This window comes from Crassostrea angulata, chromosome 1 (assembly GCF_025612915.1).
Source record: "Crassostrea angulata isolate pt1a10 chromosome 1, ASM2561291v2, whole genome shotgun sequence".
In the NCBI taxonomy this organism is placed as follows: domain Eukaryota; kingdom Metazoa; phylum Mollusca; class Bivalvia; order Ostreida; family Ostreidae; genus Magallana; species Magallana angulata.
This window is the reverse complement of record NC_069111.1, coordinates 4,831,364-4,854,310: the sequence shown is the minus strand read 5'-3', so window position 1 is coordinate 4,854,310 and position 22,947 is coordinate 4,831,364. Positions and strand designations below refer to the sequence as shown.

Genomic DNA, 22,947 nt, shown 5'->3' with positions numbered 1-22,947 from the left:
ACATCGCAGATGAAAGGTGTTTAGCCTTCTTTCCTGCCTGGAATACGTTGTCCACGACTCGCTTCCGTACAGCAAGGTGCTGGGTGTGGATGACAACTGCTGCATCGTCGGCAAATAACATGTCCCGGATGAGTCTATCGCGGACTTTAGTGTTTGCTTTAAAGCGAGAGAGGTTGAACAGATTACCATCTGACTTGGTACGTAGGTAGATTCCTTCAGTCGATGCACCAAATGCATGTTTGAGGAGCATGGCAAAAAAGATACCAAACAGCGTGGGGGCGAGGACACAGCCTTGTTTGACACCGCTATTGATGCTACATGGCTCTGAGGAACTACCGTTGAACTGCACTGTCCCCTTCATATCAACGTCGAATGATGTCACTAGGCTCAGTAGTTTTGGAGGGCATCCAATTTTTGGGAGGACCTTGAAGAGTCCATCTCTACTGACTAGGTCAAACGCTTTGGTCAGGTCTATGAAGGATATGTATAGCGGCATCTGTTGTTCTCTGCATTTTTCTTGAAGCTGCCTAAGAGAGAAGAACATGTCGATCGTAGACCTCTTTGAGCGAAAGCCGCACTGTGACTCTGGGTATACACGACCAGCCAGCTTCTGCAATCTAATCAAGATCACTCGAGCAAACACATTGCCGACTATGCTTATGAGGGAGATGCCTCTATAGTTGTTGCAGGCGCTTCTTTCTCCCTTGGTTTTGTAGAGGGTGACGATCTTTGCATCCCTCATGTCTTGTGGCACGCTCCCATCTTCCCAGCACTCACATAGAACCTTATGTAGGGGTGACAACAGGGAGCTCTTGCACTGTTTAAGCAAGTCTGGAGGGATTCCATCGTTACCAGGAGCTTTTCCTGAGGCCAGGTTGTCAATAGCCTTACTTAGTTCTTCTAATGTTGGTTCTACATCAAGTTCATCCCTGGTTGGCAGGCACTCAGTGGCGTCCAGTGCTGAGACAGTCACAGTGTTCTGAGTAGAGCACAGGTCTGTGTAGTGTTCAACCAATCTCTCCATTTGTTGTTTTTTGTCTGAGAGTACTAGGCCAGATGATGACTTGAAGGGGGGGGGGGGGTGTTTTGCACTGAGTTTGTCCTATGGCCATCGTACATGCCTCTTGCGTTACCAGATATAGCAGCTGTCTGGATGGTCTCGCTGAGTTCTTGCCAGTATTCATTTGCACAGAGTCTAGCCATCCGCTGGACTTTGCCTCTGGCAGCTCTTAGCGACAGAAGGTTCTTCTGACTTGGTGTTCTTTTGTATTCCGCCAAAGCTATACGTTTGGATTATATCGCAGGAATCATCACAGAGGACATTGCCTCGAACCAGTCTGTTGTCTTTGTTGTTCTTTTACCAAAGGCTTCCAGGGCAGTGCTATGTATGATGTCCCTCAAGGTCCCCCACCTTTCCTCGGTTGAGGTCTCTTTTTGTATGAACTCCAGTTCCTGCTCAAAGGTTTCTGCAAACTTCTGAGTAAGCTTGGGTTGCTGACGTTGATGCAAGGAATGCCCTGTTTCCGTGAACAGTGGAATATTTTTGGTTGCATCCTGATTTTACAGCACACTAAAGAGTGGTTAGTATCGCAATCAGCGCTTTGATAGGAACACGTGTGTAGAACACACTTTATAGAAGAATGTCGGACTATGATGAGGTCTACTTGGTGCCAGTGTTTTGATCGGGGCGTTTCCAAGACACTTTTTGCTGAGGTTTGGTCACAAAGAACGAGTTAGTTATGCACAGGTTGTAGTAAGTGCATAGTTCAAGCTAGCGTTGACCGTTCTCGTTCATATTGCCTACACCGAACATACCAAGCATGACGGCCACGAGTCATTGTCTGTGCCGACTCTGGCGTTGAAGTCGCCCAAAAGAATGAGCTGCTCTTTGTCAGGGATGTTCCTTATGACTGATGACAGCTTCTCGTAGAACAGGTCTTTTGTTTCTGGAGGTAACGTCAGTGTTATTGCATAAACACTTACAAGGGTGATTGGACCTGTGGTGGTATTTAGGCGAAGGGTAAGGAGTCGTTCTGATCCTTCGCCATCTGGTTCTACCGTACTCAGTAGGCTGTTTTTGACTGCAAAGCCTACACCGTGCTCTCTTGGCTCATCAAAGTGTTTTCCCTTCCAGAAGAAGGTGTAGTACTTTTCCTTCAACGTACCAGAGTCTGCCAGCCTTGTTTTCTGAAGAGCAGCGATATCTATGCTTTGTCGAAGGAGTTCATAGTTTATGTCTGCTGTCTTGCGCGAGCCGTCTATATCCCGCATGTCGTTGGAAAGTCCCATCAACATTGTCCAGACATTCCAGCTTCCCAGTTTAAGAGCTGGTCTCTTTCTTTGTACATTTTTGTTGCTTGGTGCGTATATTACAGTCTACAGTTCGGAGCATTCCTAATCCCCATGCACCCCATGAGGATAGCAGACTGTGGCGGGACAGTGCCTTATTGACTGGGGACTGCCCAGATTGAGGCGGGTGGTAACTGTCCAGTGAGACACGAAGGTCTCTCCCACCGTCGAGAACAACCCCTGGCGCCAAAGCTTTACGCCAATCAAGCTGCGGCTTAAAACCGGTAACTACTGCTCTTCGTGTTGTGTCTACACTAAAAGTGAGGCTGGGGTGTCCTCTCCAGATAGTAGGATTCAAGCCAGGGCGGTAAATATGGAGGACAGGCTGTTGCCCATGCAGCAGGTCCCCCCTCTCTACGTCACTAGTACACCCAAAGGAGCAACAGGTTGCTACAGTTTGGCACTAGTGCCGTAGCAGGAGTTGCCAGTGAAGAGTTCGTGATAGCGCTGGACTGCCTTAGAGACTCCATCTCCGGATTTTCCTCGAGGTTTACTCCTGAAGCCTTTTCCAGTATTGGATATTGCCGCAAGACAGCGGAGGTTTGTGATCAGAGTTTTCCTTCCCCTAGATGAACTGCCTTCCCAGGCTGACGAGTATCATCTCCCCGAGGTAGACTTCTCCTGTTGTTCAGTTTCTAGACCTATAGAACTGTTTATGGTGATAAGAGAAGGAGCATGGGCAAGTCACTGGTGTCTCTTAAAGTTTGAACTCTTTGAAGAAGATTAGGTCGTTCTTTCCTCAAGACACGTTTCCTGGACGACTTATCAAAATAGCTAACTACAGCGGAAAATTAAGTTGTACTGCGTGCGAGACCTAATAGAAGTTTCTAAGAAAGACTTGACAATGCAGTTCGGAGCCAATGGCGGTCACTGAGAGCAGGTCACGCCAGTTACACCTCTGACTGTTTCACTCAAATTCTCCTTTAATGCGAACACTTTGCCTATCAACACCCCTGAGTCGTTTAATAGAACAATGGTAGTATTTCTTTTCAAAAAGGTGTATTTTATACAAATTTCAAATTAAAATTTTAATCTTTCAGCTCAATGATGCGTGACTTTACAGTAATTTTCCTGGATATATAGATTCAATTAAAAATATATGCTATGGCACTACTAGTGAGCATTCAAGTGGATTTTGCATGCAAGTAAAAGAAAAATTTAAAATATTTCAACTCCAAAATCGAGGAAAATTATCTTAAACTGAGGACCGTCGCATATGTCCTTAAAGCCCCTTTCACAATTGGCGCACTTTACAACACTTTGCGACCGGATTTTTTTTAGATTCGCACGAGCTCTCTTCATACGTTGCACGAGCTCTCGCATACGTTGCACGAGCTCTCGCATTCGTTGCATGTGTTTTAGTGCTCGCATCAAGTCTCCTCAAAATAGTGGACATGCAAACTACTCAGACGCGATCGAATGCGATCAAAATCATTGCAGTGCAAGGCACAAACATTAGTACGAACGTTTTACAAGGTTTTGTGTACTCGCAAGAGTGATGCATGATTTTTAAAGGTCGTAAGATGAATTGCAGTTGTTAATGCGAGTATTGTGCTGCGACCATGAGACTGTTGCTCAACATGTTTCATAGTGGCAGGTTACATGTAAATAACAAACAATATTTTACAGTTGCAAATGTGTATCAGTAGGAAGAATTAGATTGAAGGCCTGTGGAGTCAACTCTAGAGTGCTTATATCCTATAGTTTTATAGATTATATGATCAAAATTACACTCATTCATACTCAGGATTACTCACCAACACGACTGCATATTCGGATTTACAAGTTTACAAGTGGATTTTTTAACACGATTACCCTCCATATATATGTGTGCGCAGTGCAGAGAGAAGCCATGTTTAAAGTCCGAGAAAAACGTTGTTCGTTTAACCAAACTGTATATGAGAAGGATAGAGATTCCTTCAACTGTCAGAGTTCTATCAATGTCTATCATTGCATACAGAATGAGAGGAACAGGTCAGGGGAAATATGTATCCAGCCTGTATGGGTCCAACCAAGTAAGAACTGATACATTCTGACATATTAATAATACTTAGCCATTAAATAATTATACCATACTGTACTGAACAAGAATATTGTATACTATGTTGTAGAATAATATAATAAAAATAAACGCTATTAACAAATATGTCCATTATGAATGTGAAACGTTGTCTAACAGATGTTACTCATAACACTCATAGTATTTAAAACACGGTTGTTTATCAATATTATCTTAGCTTGCTTATTTTTCTATTTTCTTTAAGTTTACAGAGAAAAAGACTTATCTCTGTCATAATCAGTACTAAGAGTAAACTTGATGTGACCATTTCATATTTAATGGCAAGCTATATTCTTTTATAATAATACATGTACGTCAGGTAAAAAAATCGGAGAAGGCTACAATATTGCGGCTAGTAAACATATATATATATGTCTTAATTTAGTGAATTTATTTAACAGATTACTGCCCAGAATACAACACCGGGGCCAACACCCTCGACACAGTTCCATGTAATGAGTCCATCACTGGATCGTGTCCACACGCATTATTTCTGTCCAATGAAGTCTATAAGTGTAAGATTTTGAATAATTAGTTGATCATTACCAACAGTAGGCGTTTGGTGTAAATTTTTAAATCTACAGAAGATTTATAAAGACACATCTCTTAAGTTAAAAAATATGGGGCTAACGATAAAATTGTTTCGCCGCCAGCTGATGCTTTTATTGTGATTTATACTTTATAATTTGCATCGTTTGTGCATTTATTTACGAAAACAAAATATGTGACATTGTAAATCATAAGAGAGGCATGAGAGTCACAAGATCCCAATTTCCAGTCACGAGTGTATTACGTAATTTGTAGGTTTTTAACAATATACCACTCTATTTAAACTGGCATGTAACAGCTGAACGTGAGAGGAAGGCGCCGTGGGGATACACACTATAATACTGTTTGAAGGTTAAAGTGACATATTCGCTCAAAAAGAGCATTTACTTTTAAGGTCACCAGCGTCACTCATGTGATCATGACCTATTGATATCTATTTTTGTCGATCACGATCGTCGTGAGTTTTGCGTCGTGTGCCCTGTGTTCAAACCTTAACTAAAATTGGTGTGGCATCTACAGAAAAAAAGGAAAGTTAACATAAATTGGGAAATTTATTACCCCACCCTTTAAATGATATTACTTTGGGTAAAAAAAAACTATAAAATTGGTATAGTTTTAACAAATATAATGTCGATATACACGATGTGGTACACAAAAAGGACGATATCGTCATCAACATTAAACTTGAAATAGGTTGCATTACATTTATGATATCAGTATCGACGATACACAATATGATGACATCGATATCGTTCCCGTTATTTGTATTTGCCTATTTGATGCAGGCAAATATATATTGCTTTGAAATCGTCTACTGTATTCATGGTAATTTTAGCCCCTAATTTTTACCCTTCTTCACTTGCAAACGGTTTCGCCCCGTCTTGAATTCACCCAGATACAATTTGAAATTGATACTCTTTAAAATTAACACAATTATTGAAAAATCGTTTTGAATTCGCTAAGTTTAAAATTTGACCCTCACTATGACTTTGATACAAAATAATGATTAATGAGTATCACAATAGTGAAATGATATCGATACGTTATGGTCGATATCTACACAAAGTATAAATGTACAATACAGATGTGCAACGTTTCTATTAACTTCTTACATAATAATTCAATAAAACTCGGTTATAACGAAGTCCTAAGGACTAAAGGATTTCCTTCGTTATATCCGTAATTCGTTATATCCGTATAACGAATTTGTAATAATAATTATAGCGTATTCACTATATACATGTTTCCTTTCACCGGACTACAGTTTCTGCTGATTGAGGCTTAAAATGGAAATTCATTCTTGTGATACCTTTAGTAATCAGATTGTGAATTGAGGAATTTGTGTGAAAATAAATTCATCCAAACTATTATGTAAAATGGTAGTTGCAGACTTTATATACTCTAAAGAAATTCGCTACAAAGGTGTTAAATTTCGTTATAATTCACCTCTACGGGACTCAAAATCCGTTTGCTATATCCGTTAATTCGCTGTTTCCGAATTCGTTATAACCGTAAAATAAAATTTTGCAAGAGTTGTTAAGAATCTTAAAAAATTAAGAAAACTTCCCTGTATCCGAGATTTCGATATATCCGTGTTCGTACTAAACCAGAGTTACTGTACATCTGTTCTTGATAAGTAAATGTTATTCTAAATACTTAACCCTGAAATTCACGGTCAAATATTCATAACTTCTTCACTCGCAAACGATTTTGCCCCGTGTTGAATTCACCCAGACACAGTTGGAAATTGATACTCTTTAAAATTAACATAATTATTAGAAAATTGTTTTGAATTCGCTTAGTCTAACATTTGCCCCTCACTATGACTTTGATACAAAGTAATGATTAATGAGTATCACAATAGTGAAATGATATCGATACGTTATGGTCGATATCTACACAAAGAATATATGTACAGTACAGATGTGCAGTGTGTCTACAGCAACAGATGTTGACATTGGCGAATCAATACTGATTCCCTTAACTTATCTCTTATTTTAATGCTCCATCGTTGAATCAATGTTAGTAACATTGAGATGGAGACTATGGAAATCGCGTTTTCGAACCGGTAACTTCCTCATACTAGATGAAATACTTATGCTGCATTCTAACCCATTAACACCGCGTGATAGTAGAGCGGAAAGTAAAAATCAATAATATTGTACTTGGCTGAACCATAATTATGTTTTTTGGCCTTCGTTTCGTTTGTAATTAGGAATTAGAAATAATAATTATAATTGGCATTGTGAAAGCAATAATGGGTGGTTTGTACGACACAATTTTCATTATATCTTTTACATCTACGTCGCACATATTGACGAAGTTAGCAAGTCATTATTTTAATGGAAAAAAATTATTTGAAACAAATCAGATAAAATTGCTTTTTTATTACATATAGTCATGACATTGCGAGGTCTGTCTATTCAGATATCTCTAAATCACAAGATACCAGTAGTTACTTTAGCAAACGTGACACTAATTGGTGGATTGTCAGCAAAATTATTTGCATCTTTGTATAAAATAGTCATGAATATAATACCCAAATGTCCTTTTATCTCATTACTTTTTTGGAAATGCAAATATTTAACTTGTTTTCGGAAAAAGAAAAATATCGATATAGGTGATAAACTGGTGTACAATGTAAAAGCACCAGATATACTGTATATACCTGCTATGTTGATATTCAAACCTGACTTTTTAAAATAGGTATATAGATACAATGTAGCTTGTATCAAAAGAATACATGTATTGTTTAATGCAGTCCTAACACATGTATCGATCTTCAATATATTCATAGTTTATAGTGTTTGTTTTACGTTGAATGTGTTATCGAAATGGATAATAAAAACTCGCAATTTTACGAAAGCGGAGAAGGATCATTCGAGATTCGAGATTCGAAATACGAGATTCGAAATACGAGTTTGGAGATTCGAAATTCGAGATACAATATCTAAATTAACCAATCAAATCAAGGATCTGAAAATATGTATCCTAGCGACATCAAACTGTTCTAAATAAAAATCATACGAACATGCTCTGATATACAAATAAATGCTATGTTCACTTCTCCCTACCTAACTAAATAATTATTTGTATTTACTTTTACACAGAATATCTAAGTAGACTAGTAATAATGCAGTGTGCTTCGCGGATCTATTAAGTGATTTTGTTTGCCCTGGTGCATTTCCACCTGATGCGTTTGAACCCTAAGGTATTTCACCACCAGTAATAGTTTAAAACCCGGGTTTATTCACCCCCTTTGTGTAAAAATGCGGTTATGGTAGGGAGAACTTCATAAGCGTAGCTAATTTTTTCTGTAGGGGGTCCTAGGCCAATTTTAAAAAATTTTACTATGTAAATTTAATAAGCTCCAATTTTCCCGAGGAGGGGGTCCAGATCCCCTGACCCCCTCCTTTCTAGATCCCCGCATGAAGATTAGTACATGTATCTAAATAATCTAAATATAAATAATCTGTCCTGTTTCACTAATAAATATAAGCATTACTTATCGTTTTTATGTATGCATACAGTGATACACTAGTACTATGATTATAAACAAATCATTGAGATATTATCACATCATACGGAATTATTAATGAATACAATTTTTTTCCTTTTCCTCAGTAAACAACTTATTATGAGTCTTACTTTTGGAATTGTTTTCAATATAGAAGGATACCTACTCTCTACAATTAAAGGTAGGGATGATAGGGTGCCAATTTATTCACATTGCCGATTTCTTGTGCAGAGAACAGTAAAACCTTTTATTTGATTGTGCATGAATATTTCAAAATTAATTGTTGTACATATATTTTGTTATAATTCATTCATTGATATATCAACAAGAAAGAATAAAAGCATATGTTTCACAGCCAAGTTAACTTTCTCTGTAGTTTCCTACCCCCTACCCCCACCGCATCAAAATTGACAATAATTACATATAAGTCATACAAATGTTTCCTTTTTTTGTAAGTAAATCTCTAAAGATGTAAATAAGCACTGCAAACAAAGATGTGTGTATTTAATATACTACTACATTACACTTAGCCAGATAAAATGTAATCAGGATGAAGCTACAAGGGGTGAGTGGTGCAAATTTACCAATGTGTCGCCATACACACAGAACACCAAATAAAGAAACTGTGAGTGGTGTGTGGAATGCATAAAAGATGGCGGCAAATTATCTCAAATAATCAGTGCAAAAACCCACAAATAGGCTGTTATTTGTTACATATCCTGCAAAAACATTGATAAAAAATGTTATCGTCCCATAACATAGCCGATTAAGTTAATGTGTACATATGGTCAACGTACATGTAATTCTAATATACAAGAAGGCAGACGTATCAGGCGGGGATCCAGAAAATTAAATTTCAAAAATGATCGGTTGAATTACATTAAATGCTTTGAAAATTGTTTCAAACCTTCGCACGGGTCAAAATGCGTGATAGAAGCTATGTACAGTGTAATTGGAAACTTTCATTTTATATCAATATGAAGTATTACCTATTATAACAAATGAGAGTATAGCACAACTGCCACAAGCAATACATGTCCTTTACCGGCACCACCTCCCTCCCCTTAAAAAATGAAACAATTGCCGTTTTATTTGCTAAAATGTGTGTGGTTCAAGATTTTTCTAAAGGACATACCCGATTAGAATTGAAAAAGAGTCGTACGTTTAAAACTAATTTTGTCAAAATTTTTAGATTCATTTGGTTATATTTTGGTCCATTTGGGTAAATATATGCACCAGCGCAGCTCTAATTTATATATAATCAGGCCATAAATTCAAAATATTTTCAAAAATTAATAGCTTTAAATCCAGTGGATGAAAGAAAAGGAAAGCAATTAAGTCGAACTCGATGAGTGCTAATACCTGTGTTGAATAAATGGTACAGTAGGATATGCGCAAAAAAGTCCCGTCTACTCTTTCCTACCCTATAATTATTGGAATATTAAATCCGATTATAAGAGTCAAATTAAAAATCAAGTACGGATATGTACCTGTTTATCAAAAGTAAAACTACTCATAATTTATCTACAGTGCATCGTTATGGAGCTACACAGAAAGTTTTATATTAATTTGCCGAGCCAAATAAAAAAAAACCTGGAAAACGAAGAGAAAACAAAGTGGGGACAGAATAACTGACAAATTAATTAGGACTATATAGCCCCCCCCCCCCCCCCCCCTCTTGAAATGTATATACTGAAAACAGATTATTGGCGTACAACATCCGCACACAATTTAAAGAAAATTTCATGTTTTTTTTATCATTTTCGCTAGCTAATGTAAGACATCACAAATACCCCAAACCCCCTCACGGAAAAGGAAATGCTAGGTGATAAGAGAGAGAGAGAGAGAGAGAGAGAGAGAGAGAGAGAGAGAGAGAGAGAGAGAGAGAGAGAGAGAGAGAGAGTCGATGTAAATCACAGGTGCGCTAACACCGTTGAAATTAAAGCTTGCTAGTTGGTCTGCCCTACCCTAGCTACCTCCTCTCTTTTCTCGTTTTAGAGGCTTAATTATTGTCTATATATGCTTGTAACAAATCAAATCAATTTCAAATTCTAAATCAAACTGAATTTGACACTACAAAACTCTCTCTGTGTCTGTCTGTCTGTCTGTCTGTCTGTCTGTCTCTCTCTCTCTCTCTCTCTCTCTCTCTCTCTCTCTCTCTCTCTCTCTCTCTCTCTCTCTCTCATATCGACAATGGCATTGCCATACCCTACAATACACTATTCTTATCTGGATTTTTGTCTTTGAGGTTGTAAATCATAATATCTTCTATGGTTTAAAACCTATATTGTCATAACCTATATTTTGACATGTCGATTATTTCATTGAGTTTCGTTTTATAGCTAAAACATTTAGATTAAACAGATCTTTCTTCGCGAGCCGATTTTTACACAGATGGGGCGAATACACTTCGGGTTAAAATTGTTCGGGGGGAAATACATACAGGGCAAACAAAACCACTTAGATTCGCAAAGCCAACAGTGTTATTTCTAATTTAATTGTTTATACTGTGTGGGGTTAATTCATCAATGTTAATTTAACCATTTTATAACCACTATATAAGAGCTATTAAGACATTTATTTGTAGGAAAGAGCATGTACGAATGATCTTTATTTAGAACAGTTTGATGTTGCTAGGATACAGGTTTCAGATCCATGATTTGATTGGTTAATTTAGATATTGAATCTCGAATTTCGAATCTCGAATCTCGTATTTCGAATCTCGAATCTCGAATGATCCTTCTCGGCTTTCGTACAATTTAAACTTTTATTCTTCAAATATTTTTTAAGAACGAAATTATATTCTTTTTCTGATATGAAAGGATTGTTAAAAGTTTATGATTAAATTAACAGTCCTGAAATTCATCCATATATTACAAAAATGTGAAAACGAATGTTATGTTTTAAAATAGTTATAATTACCTTTCTTTTTCGGATAGGTAAATAAAGTTCTGATACTGATCAACAGTATTTAAGCAAATAAGCAAATAAGGAATATTCAGTACTGTTTATATAGCTGTTAAATATTAATATTTTCTTGTATATGGAGCACTTGCAGATATCACCTTTATCATATTAATTAAATACATGTATTAATAAACTATGGATTGTTAACTTTTTAATTACGTTTTTTGGGCTATATTTAGGCTTACCTAAACCAAAAGTACAAGTAAGCTCTTTATAGGTATCAAGTCTGGATTACTCGTGCATAGTCATATAACACTCTTTTTTGAAAAGCTCATTTTCTGATTGAATTGTTACAATAGATATATTTCGATGCACTTCAAGCAAAAATAAAAACAATTTGAACTTTGCTCACTAACAAAATATTTCACAGCTCTGTATGTTGTTTGTAATTCACATTTGAAAATGAAATTTTTGTAAAATCTCAACATTAAAAACGACTATAATTATCTTATGAAAAAAAAACTTTAAAAGTAAAGTATCTGTTATTTGTTTATACTCTTTTAATGCTGCTAATCACATCTGTGTGACATATATTTACTTTAGTACTTTTTTCATGGATGAAAAAATGACAATAACAAACCATGAACCATCTCAAGAATCCATAAAACGAAATACAAATTCAAAGCAGAGCAACACGTACCTCCAAATAGATAGAGGTAGGATCAGGTGCCTAGGAGGAGTGAGCATCCTCTGCTGACCGGTCAGACCCGTCGTGTGCTCTTTGTCGTAATAGGGGAAAAATCGGAAAAGTCCGTAGACAATTAGGTGATTAATTATGGTCAAACAATTCGTATGAAAACGTCAGTCAGCATGTCTTTAATTATCAACAAACATTTGCGTAATACTAGTATGTATAATTTCATATCTCTTTCCAGATCCAGTATGCTTGAGTAAAACGTTTACTGATAGTAAAGAGTAAGTTTCATTCACTTATAATCAAAGAACAGTAAACTTATTCACCATCTTCACAACGTCAAGACATATTTTTATGGTCTCTAGATCATGAAAAAAGGCTTTCAAAAGGTAGAACTGATCAAATGCTAAAGTTATATACAATGCCCTATGGATAGGATATCCAATTATGTAGTTAAATAATAGATACGATTATACAGAATATACTTTTTAAAATATTTAAAAAGTCAATAAAAATTGACAGCAAGACAAATTTATTTTTACATGTTCGAGAGACTTCGGAAGGGCAATCGCTGTGCAAATATTTGTATATACATGTTCACAGTGCCTACTTCTCTTTCCGCCCATTCGTCGTGTTGATAAGCAACTGACTGCAATTGCAAGAAAAATCCATGATCTGTGGATAACAGAAAATAAAGTCTGACATTTTGAAGCGGCATTCATCTGAGCAAGTTCAAACATTAAAAATAAAACATGTGAATAGTGCCTGTTTGGGAGGGTAACAGTTGAAATTGACACCCCTCGAAAACCATTGTCAACCTACACAAAGCGTTGACATTGGTTTTCGAGGGGTGTCAATTTCAATTGTTACCCTCCTGAACAGTCCCTATTTTATCATTCTGAATATTTTGAATTTTAAAGAGATTTTTACTCCTTTTATACCGAAAAGCGTGAATTCTACGGCGAACCTTACGCGCATAATTTACGGGCATGTAACAATTCGTCGTGTTACCCGTTGGCAAGTGTGTTGCTAACGCCGTAGGGTAATAGAACGGATTATAAACTGCGTTTAAACCAATGAGATTTAAGTATTTAATATGAAAGTACATGCATAATAATATAAATTGGCGTTTTGAAGATGTATAATTATACAAATGTTAGCACATTGCAATTTAATTTTATATAGATTTGTATTACAAAAATTGTAGCAGTTTTTTTTTCGAATTCTGTTTCGAATTATAACCCCATGTATCGTTTGCTGTGTTTTCAATACTTTTCCTGATTGTAAATACCATTAGTTAACTAGCTAACTAGTTCAGTTGTAAAAAAAATAATAAAGCCCAAATAATCATGCAAAAAGTTTATACATGTAGTTTAAATGTGAATCTGAATCATAAGCAATTTAACGTCTTTTTTAATTTTCAAATAATTATGAATATTTTGATCTAATTTATCTTCATTGTATTTCAAGTGTTTCAAAAGAAAATGACCCCTTGACACCGGAGATCTACATAGGAGTTGCTGTTGGTGTCTCTTCGTTCATTATTCTCCTTGCAGCGTGTTTAATATTGTATTATTGCAGAAGAGGTAAGTAATTTTCAGATTAGTTATAGAAACAAATATCAAATTTGATACTAAAATCTTCTTAACTCTATCACATTATATAGAAGAAATATTTGTTATGGTGGGACAAAAAATTCCGAGATATAGAGAAACTTATTTAACTAGGAGTGTATAAGTATAACCTCTCCCACTCAATGTTGAATCATTAACTATATTTACATGTATATGAGTAACTTCTTCAGGTTATCAAAGCTAACGATTTAGTTGATTTCTTTCATTCTTTGAAATCTTTTATGAATTGGACTTGTGATGAGTGAGAGCTACGATACCATAGTACTTAAGGGTAACGTTTACTCAGAATGAAAAAAAAGAATACACTGGTTATAATGAAAAATAAAAACATCTACTGTATGTTATAACCCTTCAACTGTAGTGGGTTTTTTCAGCTAGAAAGCAGATTAATTATATATGTACTTATATTTTTAGTTAATGGATATTGAATATTTTTTGAAAAATTATAGAAAAATACATTTAATACTTAACTTGAAAATTTCTTAATTGTGTAAATATTACATATAATTAAATTATTCAAAATAAAACTCAGTTTATGAATAGCAGTGGCACTGAATCGATACAAAGCGTTAGTTTTCAGTGATAATTTTTAAAAACTTTTTAGTCAAAATTTCCTTTTTCATTGTTTAAATCCTAACATCTTTTTTTATTTTACAAAAAACAAAAACTAAAATGTTAATTGTATGAAACTACTTACATTGACCTTATTCTGCAAGCATAAAATTATATGATGTCAATGATCAAAACTTTGAGATTAGGTTTCATATGCATTTTATCTTTTTTAAGAATTTTCTATATTTTTGCATTGCATGCCTTCAATAATCTAAATGAATAAGCGAGATTAAACTACATATATCATAAAATATGCAAAGGTATATTGACTAACAAATGAAACCTTAACATTTATAGTACAGCCAAATATTTTTCAGTGGAAAAAACAAAATCTGAAAAAAGTTTTGAGCTTCATGTTTTTCTTTTAGTCCATTTTCTTTTACCCTAATTCCATTTTATAGTAAAAATATCTAATTTTATGTCGATAACAATTCATTTCATAAATACTTTTTGTGTCTTGAAGATCTTTTTCTCATGACCTAGAACTTTATAACAATCCGAATTTGCCACCTCAAATCAGTAAACAATTAACATCCTTGATGTTATGGAGTGTGAACGCAGCTGGTGTGATTTGGAGCAAACAATGTCAATTACAAACGCACCATGAGTATTGAGTAAACATAGAAAAGTTGTAGGCACGTTATAGTGTAAATCTGAAATGTGTCATAATTGGCATCATAACTATTTTTTTTATTATTTTCTCAAAGACGCAATATTATTTGAAAAAAAGTCCTGTTTTTCAGGACAATACAGAGAGGGAAATGAAGAAATTCCTTTTGACGGTATGTTAATTCTCTAATAAAGATATCAAAACTTACTATTTTTACTTTCTTTTATCATAATTTATGATCTAATATTTTTCTCCACTTTTTAGATTTCAACTTAGAGAAACCATTCTATAAAACATCGGCCTTTTACGAAGGAGTGAAATTTATAAACAATGATGGAAAAATTCTCTGTTTGGTAGGCCTATGGGGATCTGGGAAAAGGTCAACGGCTAAACAAATATACGTGGCTGTCACGAATTCATTACCGATAATAATCGGCGATCCTCTTACATTTGACGTTACAGAACATCATGAACCAATTATCGTAGACATGACACTTTCTATAGAAATATCAGAGTCAAAAAAAGAAACCCTAGCAGAGAAAATCCGTATGTTATTTGAAAACATGTCCTCTTCAAACACACATACAAAAGCTTTCATCATCTTTCTAATTGATGAAGATCGAGCAAATATCGGTAAATTTGTCAGATCCCTTGGAAAGGAAACAAAATTCATAGATCTATCAAAGAGTTTAACAAAAGGAGATCGGACTCAAATGCTATATTCACAATTTGAAACTTTCTATCGGAATAAAAACTTCAGTGAAGTTGAAAAACTGGCTATTGAAAAAGGCAATGACCATTTATTAGGATACTCAGAAATATGTGCACTATTTTGTAGATGTACTTATTTCCAAAACGTTGGTCCAGTGTTATTTCGAAATCGTCCTTTACAACATTTAAAGTCGTATTTACAAAAAATGCACGAATCTGATGAAAAAGAACAGTTTCTAATGTTGGTGTATATGAGTCTAAATCAAATGGAGATAAACGTTAACAACCCAAACGACAATCTCTTTGAAATACTGGAGTCGTGCAAGTGTGTTCCAACTACAAAGGAGACAAAAAACAGCACAAAACAAACCGAAATTACTGGAACTGAAGTAACACTAAAAACAAGTGTTACTGGGCATGAATCATCCTCAGAAAATAAGCCAAAAAAGCGCATTATGAGCAGAGAGAATATTATTTCCTTGATACCTATGGAGTTTGTGAACAAGCTAAAGGTACAAGAGGCGTGTGTTTACAGAATACAACATGACGTAATAAAGAGAATGACGCTAATTGTGTTTGGAACCTATCACTTTGATAAACTGCTTGAGTTATCTGAGCCGGAGGAACTAAAGGAATATATTAAAAAACAAAGCAAGACAGCTATTGTCGCACATTTAAGCGAAATGAAACCTGTTTTAGAAATTGGTGGAAAACAATGGAGCCAATACCAAGAAAAATTAAAATGAAGATAAAAAAACTAATCTTATCAAATATTAATCAAATGAATGTAAATGTTAACACTGAAAACGGCTTTTTTTAAATCAAAAGTGAACCGCTAGGGAGATTAGATTTTGAACAGAAACATTGCACATCTTTTGGTCAATTGATTTTAATCAACTCTCTTATGCAGTTACTTTAGCAAACCGGAAATAAAACAGTGTTTTGGCCCAAGCACAAAATAATTACCACTCATTAAATTAATCGGTATATACGATGTTATGTATTCACAACATTTTTTATATTACATTAATTTATTGATGCCTTCTTATTGGTACGAACAATAAGGATATATTTTGTAGTTCGATTAAAGCGATAGCGTTTGAAATCAAGGACAGGTTATCCAATCTAAATAAAGAACCAGTACTTAAGTTTGCTAAAATTGCTTTGATTCACTTTTCCAAAAATGTTTCGATTACTTATACATAATACATCGTAAAGTTTGATGGCGTTAATTCTATCTTTATATTACACAACGTGATTCATATTGGAATTTCCGTCTATTGCTTGGAATTCTTGTCAGAAAAACCAGGAAACTCATATTTGAAAACAATAATTATTCAAATAGAGCTAAGAAACTACTTGCTTTACGAAATAACGTATGTTGATATTGAAATAGATCATCATCAAAGAAATCACCTTCTGTCAGTTCTTCAATACTTTGGTTTCAAAATGGTAATTTCTGAACAGAACAACTATTCGGGTTGATTATAAAGGAAAAGATTATTAAATTCTACACTTATTTAAATCTTTAAATGAGATAAACTGTAATTCACAAGAAAAAGCAAAGTATTCCATTATACATCTCAACTAAAAAAAACCTGAATGTTTTTAATTTGTTTTACTATGTACCACTTCCATTTATGGAATAAACAGTTGCAATTTTTAAAATGTTACTCATCAATGGAAACTTTTAAGTACATGTATGTTTTCTTTAGTGAATGTGTCCATTAAACATATCGGTGATGGTCTGTATTTTATTTTAATAGACGTTTTGTATTATTAATATACATATATATTACATGTACTATATATAATTTTACTCAAAAGGAGTGTATATATTCTTCTCTCAAACTACATGTATATTCTGTCAATTTCTTTATATCATTACTGTAAATACTTTTTTCAGGACTATGATGTAAAATATTTTGTAAACTAATTTTGAATTTTGCTACATGTATTCTGTTTCAAAGCAGAACAATACATACTATGTTTCACAAAATCGCCTCCACTGCCGCCACTTAAACCAATTATATTAGTAATTCCTAATGAAAAAATTATATTTTTTTTCAGAAAATCATTAATTCATAGTCTTCACTTTGGAGAAAAGGAATTTATCTGAACTTAAGTCCGACTGTAGATGGTTAATTTTTTTCATACTTTAAAAACGGCGTGTCGACTTATAAAGTAAGAAGAAAATTAAACTATCTACAGTCGGACTAAAGCATTTCGCTACTATTCGATGATTTAAGTTGAAGTATATTGTGATAATAAAGATTACCTAAAATTTCACTTCATCCGGTTCAGTTATAATACCTTTCCTCCAAAGTGAACACAGTATGAATTATTTACTAAAATGCTATTTATGTTCCACTTTCTGTTAATTATCGTCCTTATCTTGATCAAACTCGTATTGTACATATACGGATATAGCGAAATCACTTTTGTAAAGTATATATATATATATATATATATATATATATATATATATATATATATATATATATATATATATATATATATATCTTGTTTAGGTGTTTCCTTCAAATAAATTCTTATAAAATCTGCCTTAGTACAGAATAACAACTTAATATCTTTATGCATCAAACTAGTCTCCAAATACCAAACGTGTTCGGAAATAATTGAGACATTTAGTTTATTTCCCTTGGAAGAATGGATTGATACATCCTTGACTATTTACTAAACGGTAAACTAGAATGCATTTATTTGATGTGAAAATTTTCTAGTCCATGGCATCATTGGATCAACCCTGGTAAGCTGATGTTAACTTGCCTAGGTCCAGTGTCCCTAATCAACTGCAAAACACCGGTTACCGTAAGGTCACTTTCACGCCTTTCATTGCTCCTATATTTTGAACACCATATAAACGAATGAAATATACATGTATTAATAAATCTTTATTTCTCATCTTTTGTTTTAATGTAAGGAATCCAGCATTTCCTTTTTCTCCCTATTCTTAATTTTTTTTCTCAACAAAATTTGAGTTAATTACTACCGGAAAGTCATATTGGTGTGAAAAGCCTCTTGCCGTTTTAGACGGAGTCACGTGACCCTGTCTATTAGTTTACTGTCTGTCGATCAAAGTCTCAAACCGGAAGGCACGCGTAGAACACATGAATTGAGTCTACGTGTAAGAAAAGGGTGCAGAAAGTTTTCATGCATTTCAGTAAATATATATTATTTTTTTTTAAACCACGAATTAAATCTTTTTAAGTCCTCAATGGATAAACCAAATTCTATAAAGAAAATAAACAAATAGTTTTATTGATCAAAATATTCTTGCGTGGATTCAATAGTTGCAGCGATTTGTGGAATGAGTTACGTAACTGAATGCCAAACGCCGTTGACGATTGGGGTTAAAGGTTGAATCGAAAGTAATGTGTGCCAGTTTTGAAAAGTTGTGAATTTTATTTTAACAATCTATCACCTGAATTCTACAAAATTTAATGCGCGAGCTGAAGTTAAAATCTTAACGGGTTATACGCAGCTGTCTTACATATTAAATAGGCTCTTCATTGCTTCCAAGTCTACTTGCGGTATGACTGCTGTTCATCTCTAAAGGAATTTTGTACACAGAAAATAAAAACAAGTCTGAATTTGCGTTCTCGTTCATTGACTTTTTTTAACTAAACTGAATTTAATTTTTTTTAACAATGCTAAAATGCAAAATCAATATTGATGATACAGTTTGGATGACCAATACATCAAACAAAATATACAATCTTATAGATTGATGAACAAAGTTAAATGTTAATGTTCATGCATGTTGTCCGGCTTAGTTGGAATATATATGTAATTTTTTTTTACATGTTATGAGACATAAATTTACACTAATTCTTTTTCTATACTTTATAACGTACAAAACCAGTCACATTCATGATTTTGAAAATTTCTTTATCAGTATCTTAATGTTTATCATCAGAAACTCAGCTGATCTTTTACTAATCGGTAAATATCTTACACCAATATTAGACCTATGAATTCAGAAGTAATGCATGGTTGTTATGTTATAAATTTTGATAACCGTGTGGTAGTACATGTAAATAGAAATAGTACTTATCTCAGTTTTAAGAAGATAAAAACTCACAGTTTATATCGTAGTTTTAAAATCTGATTTGCAAATCCTATATCTTAGCTCTTTGTAAAAATTTAAATTAAATCACTTTCGAAATTAAGTTCATTTTTTCCAAGCCACACCTGAAAATTTGTGTTTAAAAGACGAGAGTATATTGATAAGACACAGATCCCTGAAATGAAAGCTTCCTCCCAAAGTTGTTTATTTTGCTGTTAAAAGCGTTAACTTTGTATATATTAGAAATTTTAAAAAGAAATAATTCTGAACTAATAGCTAAAATTAACAATTCAAAATTATCATACAATAAACATTGCTTTATCAATTATCAGTAAAACATATTACCGCCGTGTGAATATTTTTCTTACACGTGACACTTTCTCTCCTTCATTAGCACTAAGTGACTGATCTGGACATTCTACTTATTTTTTCGAACCAGTCCTATAATTGACCTGTCTCTGTACATTTTTCAGTTAATGTCTATATCATTCTGTTGTTTTATATTTAATGACAAATACATTAGCTTATCAGGAAAGGCCTACCCAAATGTATGACGTGATTCATCAACTTCCGGTCTCGGTTTTCTCGATTTGAAAAGCAGTAGACTAAATTCGGAGTATGATTTTCAATAAAAGGAACGGTTGTATCGTAATTTGTGTAGATGATGCACGAGTTTACACAAAAAAGCCGGTCTAAAAGTTCAAAATGGCGACCGTGACGACCTTTGTTATTGTTATAGTACTTGGAGTAATCTTATTGTTAAAAGAAGTATTTCTAAGGTGCCTGTGTTTGTTATCGGTATACAAATGTTAACTTTGTTCAGTAATTCAGCATGCAGTTTGAGAATTTTCGGAGTTATCATAAACGTTGTATAACGGATACCGACTTGTGGATTTTCCCTTAGATCATAAAATTAAATAAATCTAATAATATAAATTATCTATCTAGATATAGTTGATTTGATTTACCGGCCACTTAGTTGTAGTATTTTACATAAAATACCATTGTGTCAATTTTCTAAAATTATGAACGACACTCCCGGCAGGGATTTAGTAAAGATTGTAGACAAAGTATCAGCAAAAATGTAAAAAGCCGAATTTTAACATATATTGAAACACCTAATTCAAACTCATAATTTTTTAAAGCATATTCGAAGAAAACGTGGACATTTGCTGTTGCCGGGTGACTTTGCGGCTCCAAAATAATAACTTTCAGTATGTTTACATAGCTTTTATTCGCATGTTAATTTACAAATAGATTCCCAACTGTTCCATAGACTTCAAACAAAGGTACAAAAAGGGATCTGAAATATAAATGAAATGACAAATACACAGATAACATTATTTTACTCATACTTGCATTTTACTGCACATTACTTACTCAATACATTTTCCTGTATTTACACTGATATTTGCACATTTTGCTGTACATAACTTTACTACTTCACTACATATACTTTACTTTACACAATCACTAGACTCGTACACGTACTTCACTTTCATAAACTTGTGTACTACATAAATACATTTATTTTACGGCAACCACTACGCACCTTACTCTGAAATATATACAACATATGTTTAATTTTCAACAATACACATACATGTACTTTTACTTTATATTTTATAGTTTTCATATGAGCAAATACTCACTTTACTTCCAAATACTTCTAAATTACTCACGAAAAATACAAAACAAGGTTATCTGGCCGTTTTGGGAATAAATACGGCATTAATTAAATCCATCTCATTAAAATAAAAACAAACTTACCCAGAATAGTTGGACTCTGGTCGGTAATACAAATATGTTACATGAAGAAATGCTTTATGTGAAATGAGGGAGCTGGTTGAAAACGCCCGCTTTCTCCAATTGCTACGCCCAGACTTAATTCTTACATGCACGGGATTAGAACCCGCCCAGTAAAACAAGTTGAGTGAACTTTAAACTATGGAAAGCAACTCTGACAATAAATTAGTAACATTACAAACGTAGCACAAAATATATGGAATGTAAGCATGGACGTAAATTGTGACAATTACAAATTTAAACTTTCAAGACCCCGTCTTTCAGTACTCTCAGTACTTTGATTTGTACATATTTTTCAAGCGTTTACAACCTTTTGATGTCTGATAAGTACCAGTTACTTAGTCCTTTTGTTTTGGTCCAGTTAGTTAAACAGTAAGTAAATAAACATAATATGCAGTTGCTTGGCCTGAAAAGGTCTTCATACGAGGTTCTCACCAAATTAAAGTATATGACGCAAAATTCATTACGCCGTCTTGGTTAATACCAGTATTTCTATGGCTTCGTAAAGATATTTGTCCTTTCCCGTATTTTAACTCGAACATATATTAAATAAAACTTGCATGAAATCTAATCACAACAAAAAGCAAAATACATGTAGACAAATGTAAGATTTTTATTATTATTTACTGTAGGTCTATCGACACTTTTTAAGTAGAAATAACAATTGTCTACTCTCCGACTATATATGTTTGCGCCGGGTAGCCCGATCACCGACATCTTTACATACATGTATTTTCGTTTTTAAAAAAAATTGATTTTTTTTTAAATATCACTTTGTTCTAATTTTTGTAGTGATTTGCCGTTATATGTTCGTGTATAATTTCATTAAAATCCGTTACTTAGAGAGGCAAATATATGGGTTATCTCAATAATTTTTTAACTAGCCCCATACAGGATACATGTATGTTCTGTAAAAAACACAAAATGAATAATTCTTTGTTGATTTATACCGGTTTTGTTTCACAGGTACTGATTTTCACTCATGGTAGTTTCCACCTAAAGTAATGGGGAAAACTACTACCAGTCCCTCTCCCACCCCCACCCCCAAGTTGGGGCTCATTCTCATGTTTTGGTTTAGGTTTGAAGAAGAAGAAAAATAAGTTACATAGAGAGCTCGTCGGAATTAAAAATTAAATTTCTTTTCACATTTTAAAAGATGTGTATTTCCAATCTATAATTTAATGTAGATCGACTTTGTTTTAGTTTATTTTATGGAAAACTAACTAAAATTGTAAAACTATATATATTATTGTAATAAGCTTGAAAGAAGTTGTCTGTATCATACGTGTAAGTAATAATGCTGCGTGCAAAGGTAGTTTTTCCATGTTGATTTAAAATCGGAATTCGATCAATTTTAAGAGGAGCTACGGTGATATTCAATCAAATAAATTAAAATATAAACCTTACAA

At 33.9% G+C, this 22,947-nt stretch overlaps 2 protein-coding genes across 3 annotated transcripts; one reads left to right on the top strand and one right to left on the bottom strand.

The window, feature by feature from the left end:
- Positions 1 to 1,293: 1,293 nt before the first annotated feature.
- Positions 1,294 to 2,295, bottom strand: LOC128176522 (craniofacial development protein 2-like). Its single transcript, XM_052842934.1, has 2 exons — positions 1,816 to 2,295; positions 1,294 to 1,554 (listed from the first exon to the last, which is right to left on the bottom strand). Exons 1-2 carry the CDS (start codon positions 2,293 to 2,295, stop codon positions 1,294 to 1,296), a joined length of 741 nt encoding a protein of 246 aa, XP_052698894.1.
- A 1,419-nt stretch (positions 2,296 to 3,714) lies between these two features.
- Positions 3,715 to 18,831, top strand: LOC128192256 (uncharacterized). Of its 2 annotated transcripts, XM_052864853.1 has the most exons (6): positions 3,715 to 4,364; positions 4,810 to 4,923; positions 12,317 to 12,356; positions 13,546 to 13,661; positions 15,065 to 15,103; positions 15,196 to 18,831. In XM_052864853.1, exons 1-6 carry the CDS (start codon positions 4,067 to 4,069, stop codon positions 16,386 to 16,388), a joined length of 1,800 nt encoding a protein of 599 aa, XP_052720813.1. In that variant the 5' UTR covers positions 3,715 to 4,066; the 3' UTR covers positions 16,389 to 18,831. The 2 variants fall into 2 exon arrangements, with proteins under 2 accessions (XP_052720813.1, XP_052720885.1); XM_052864925.1 differs by lacking the exon at positions 15,065 to 15,103.
- Positions 18,832 to 22,947: the final 4,116 nt, after the last annotated feature.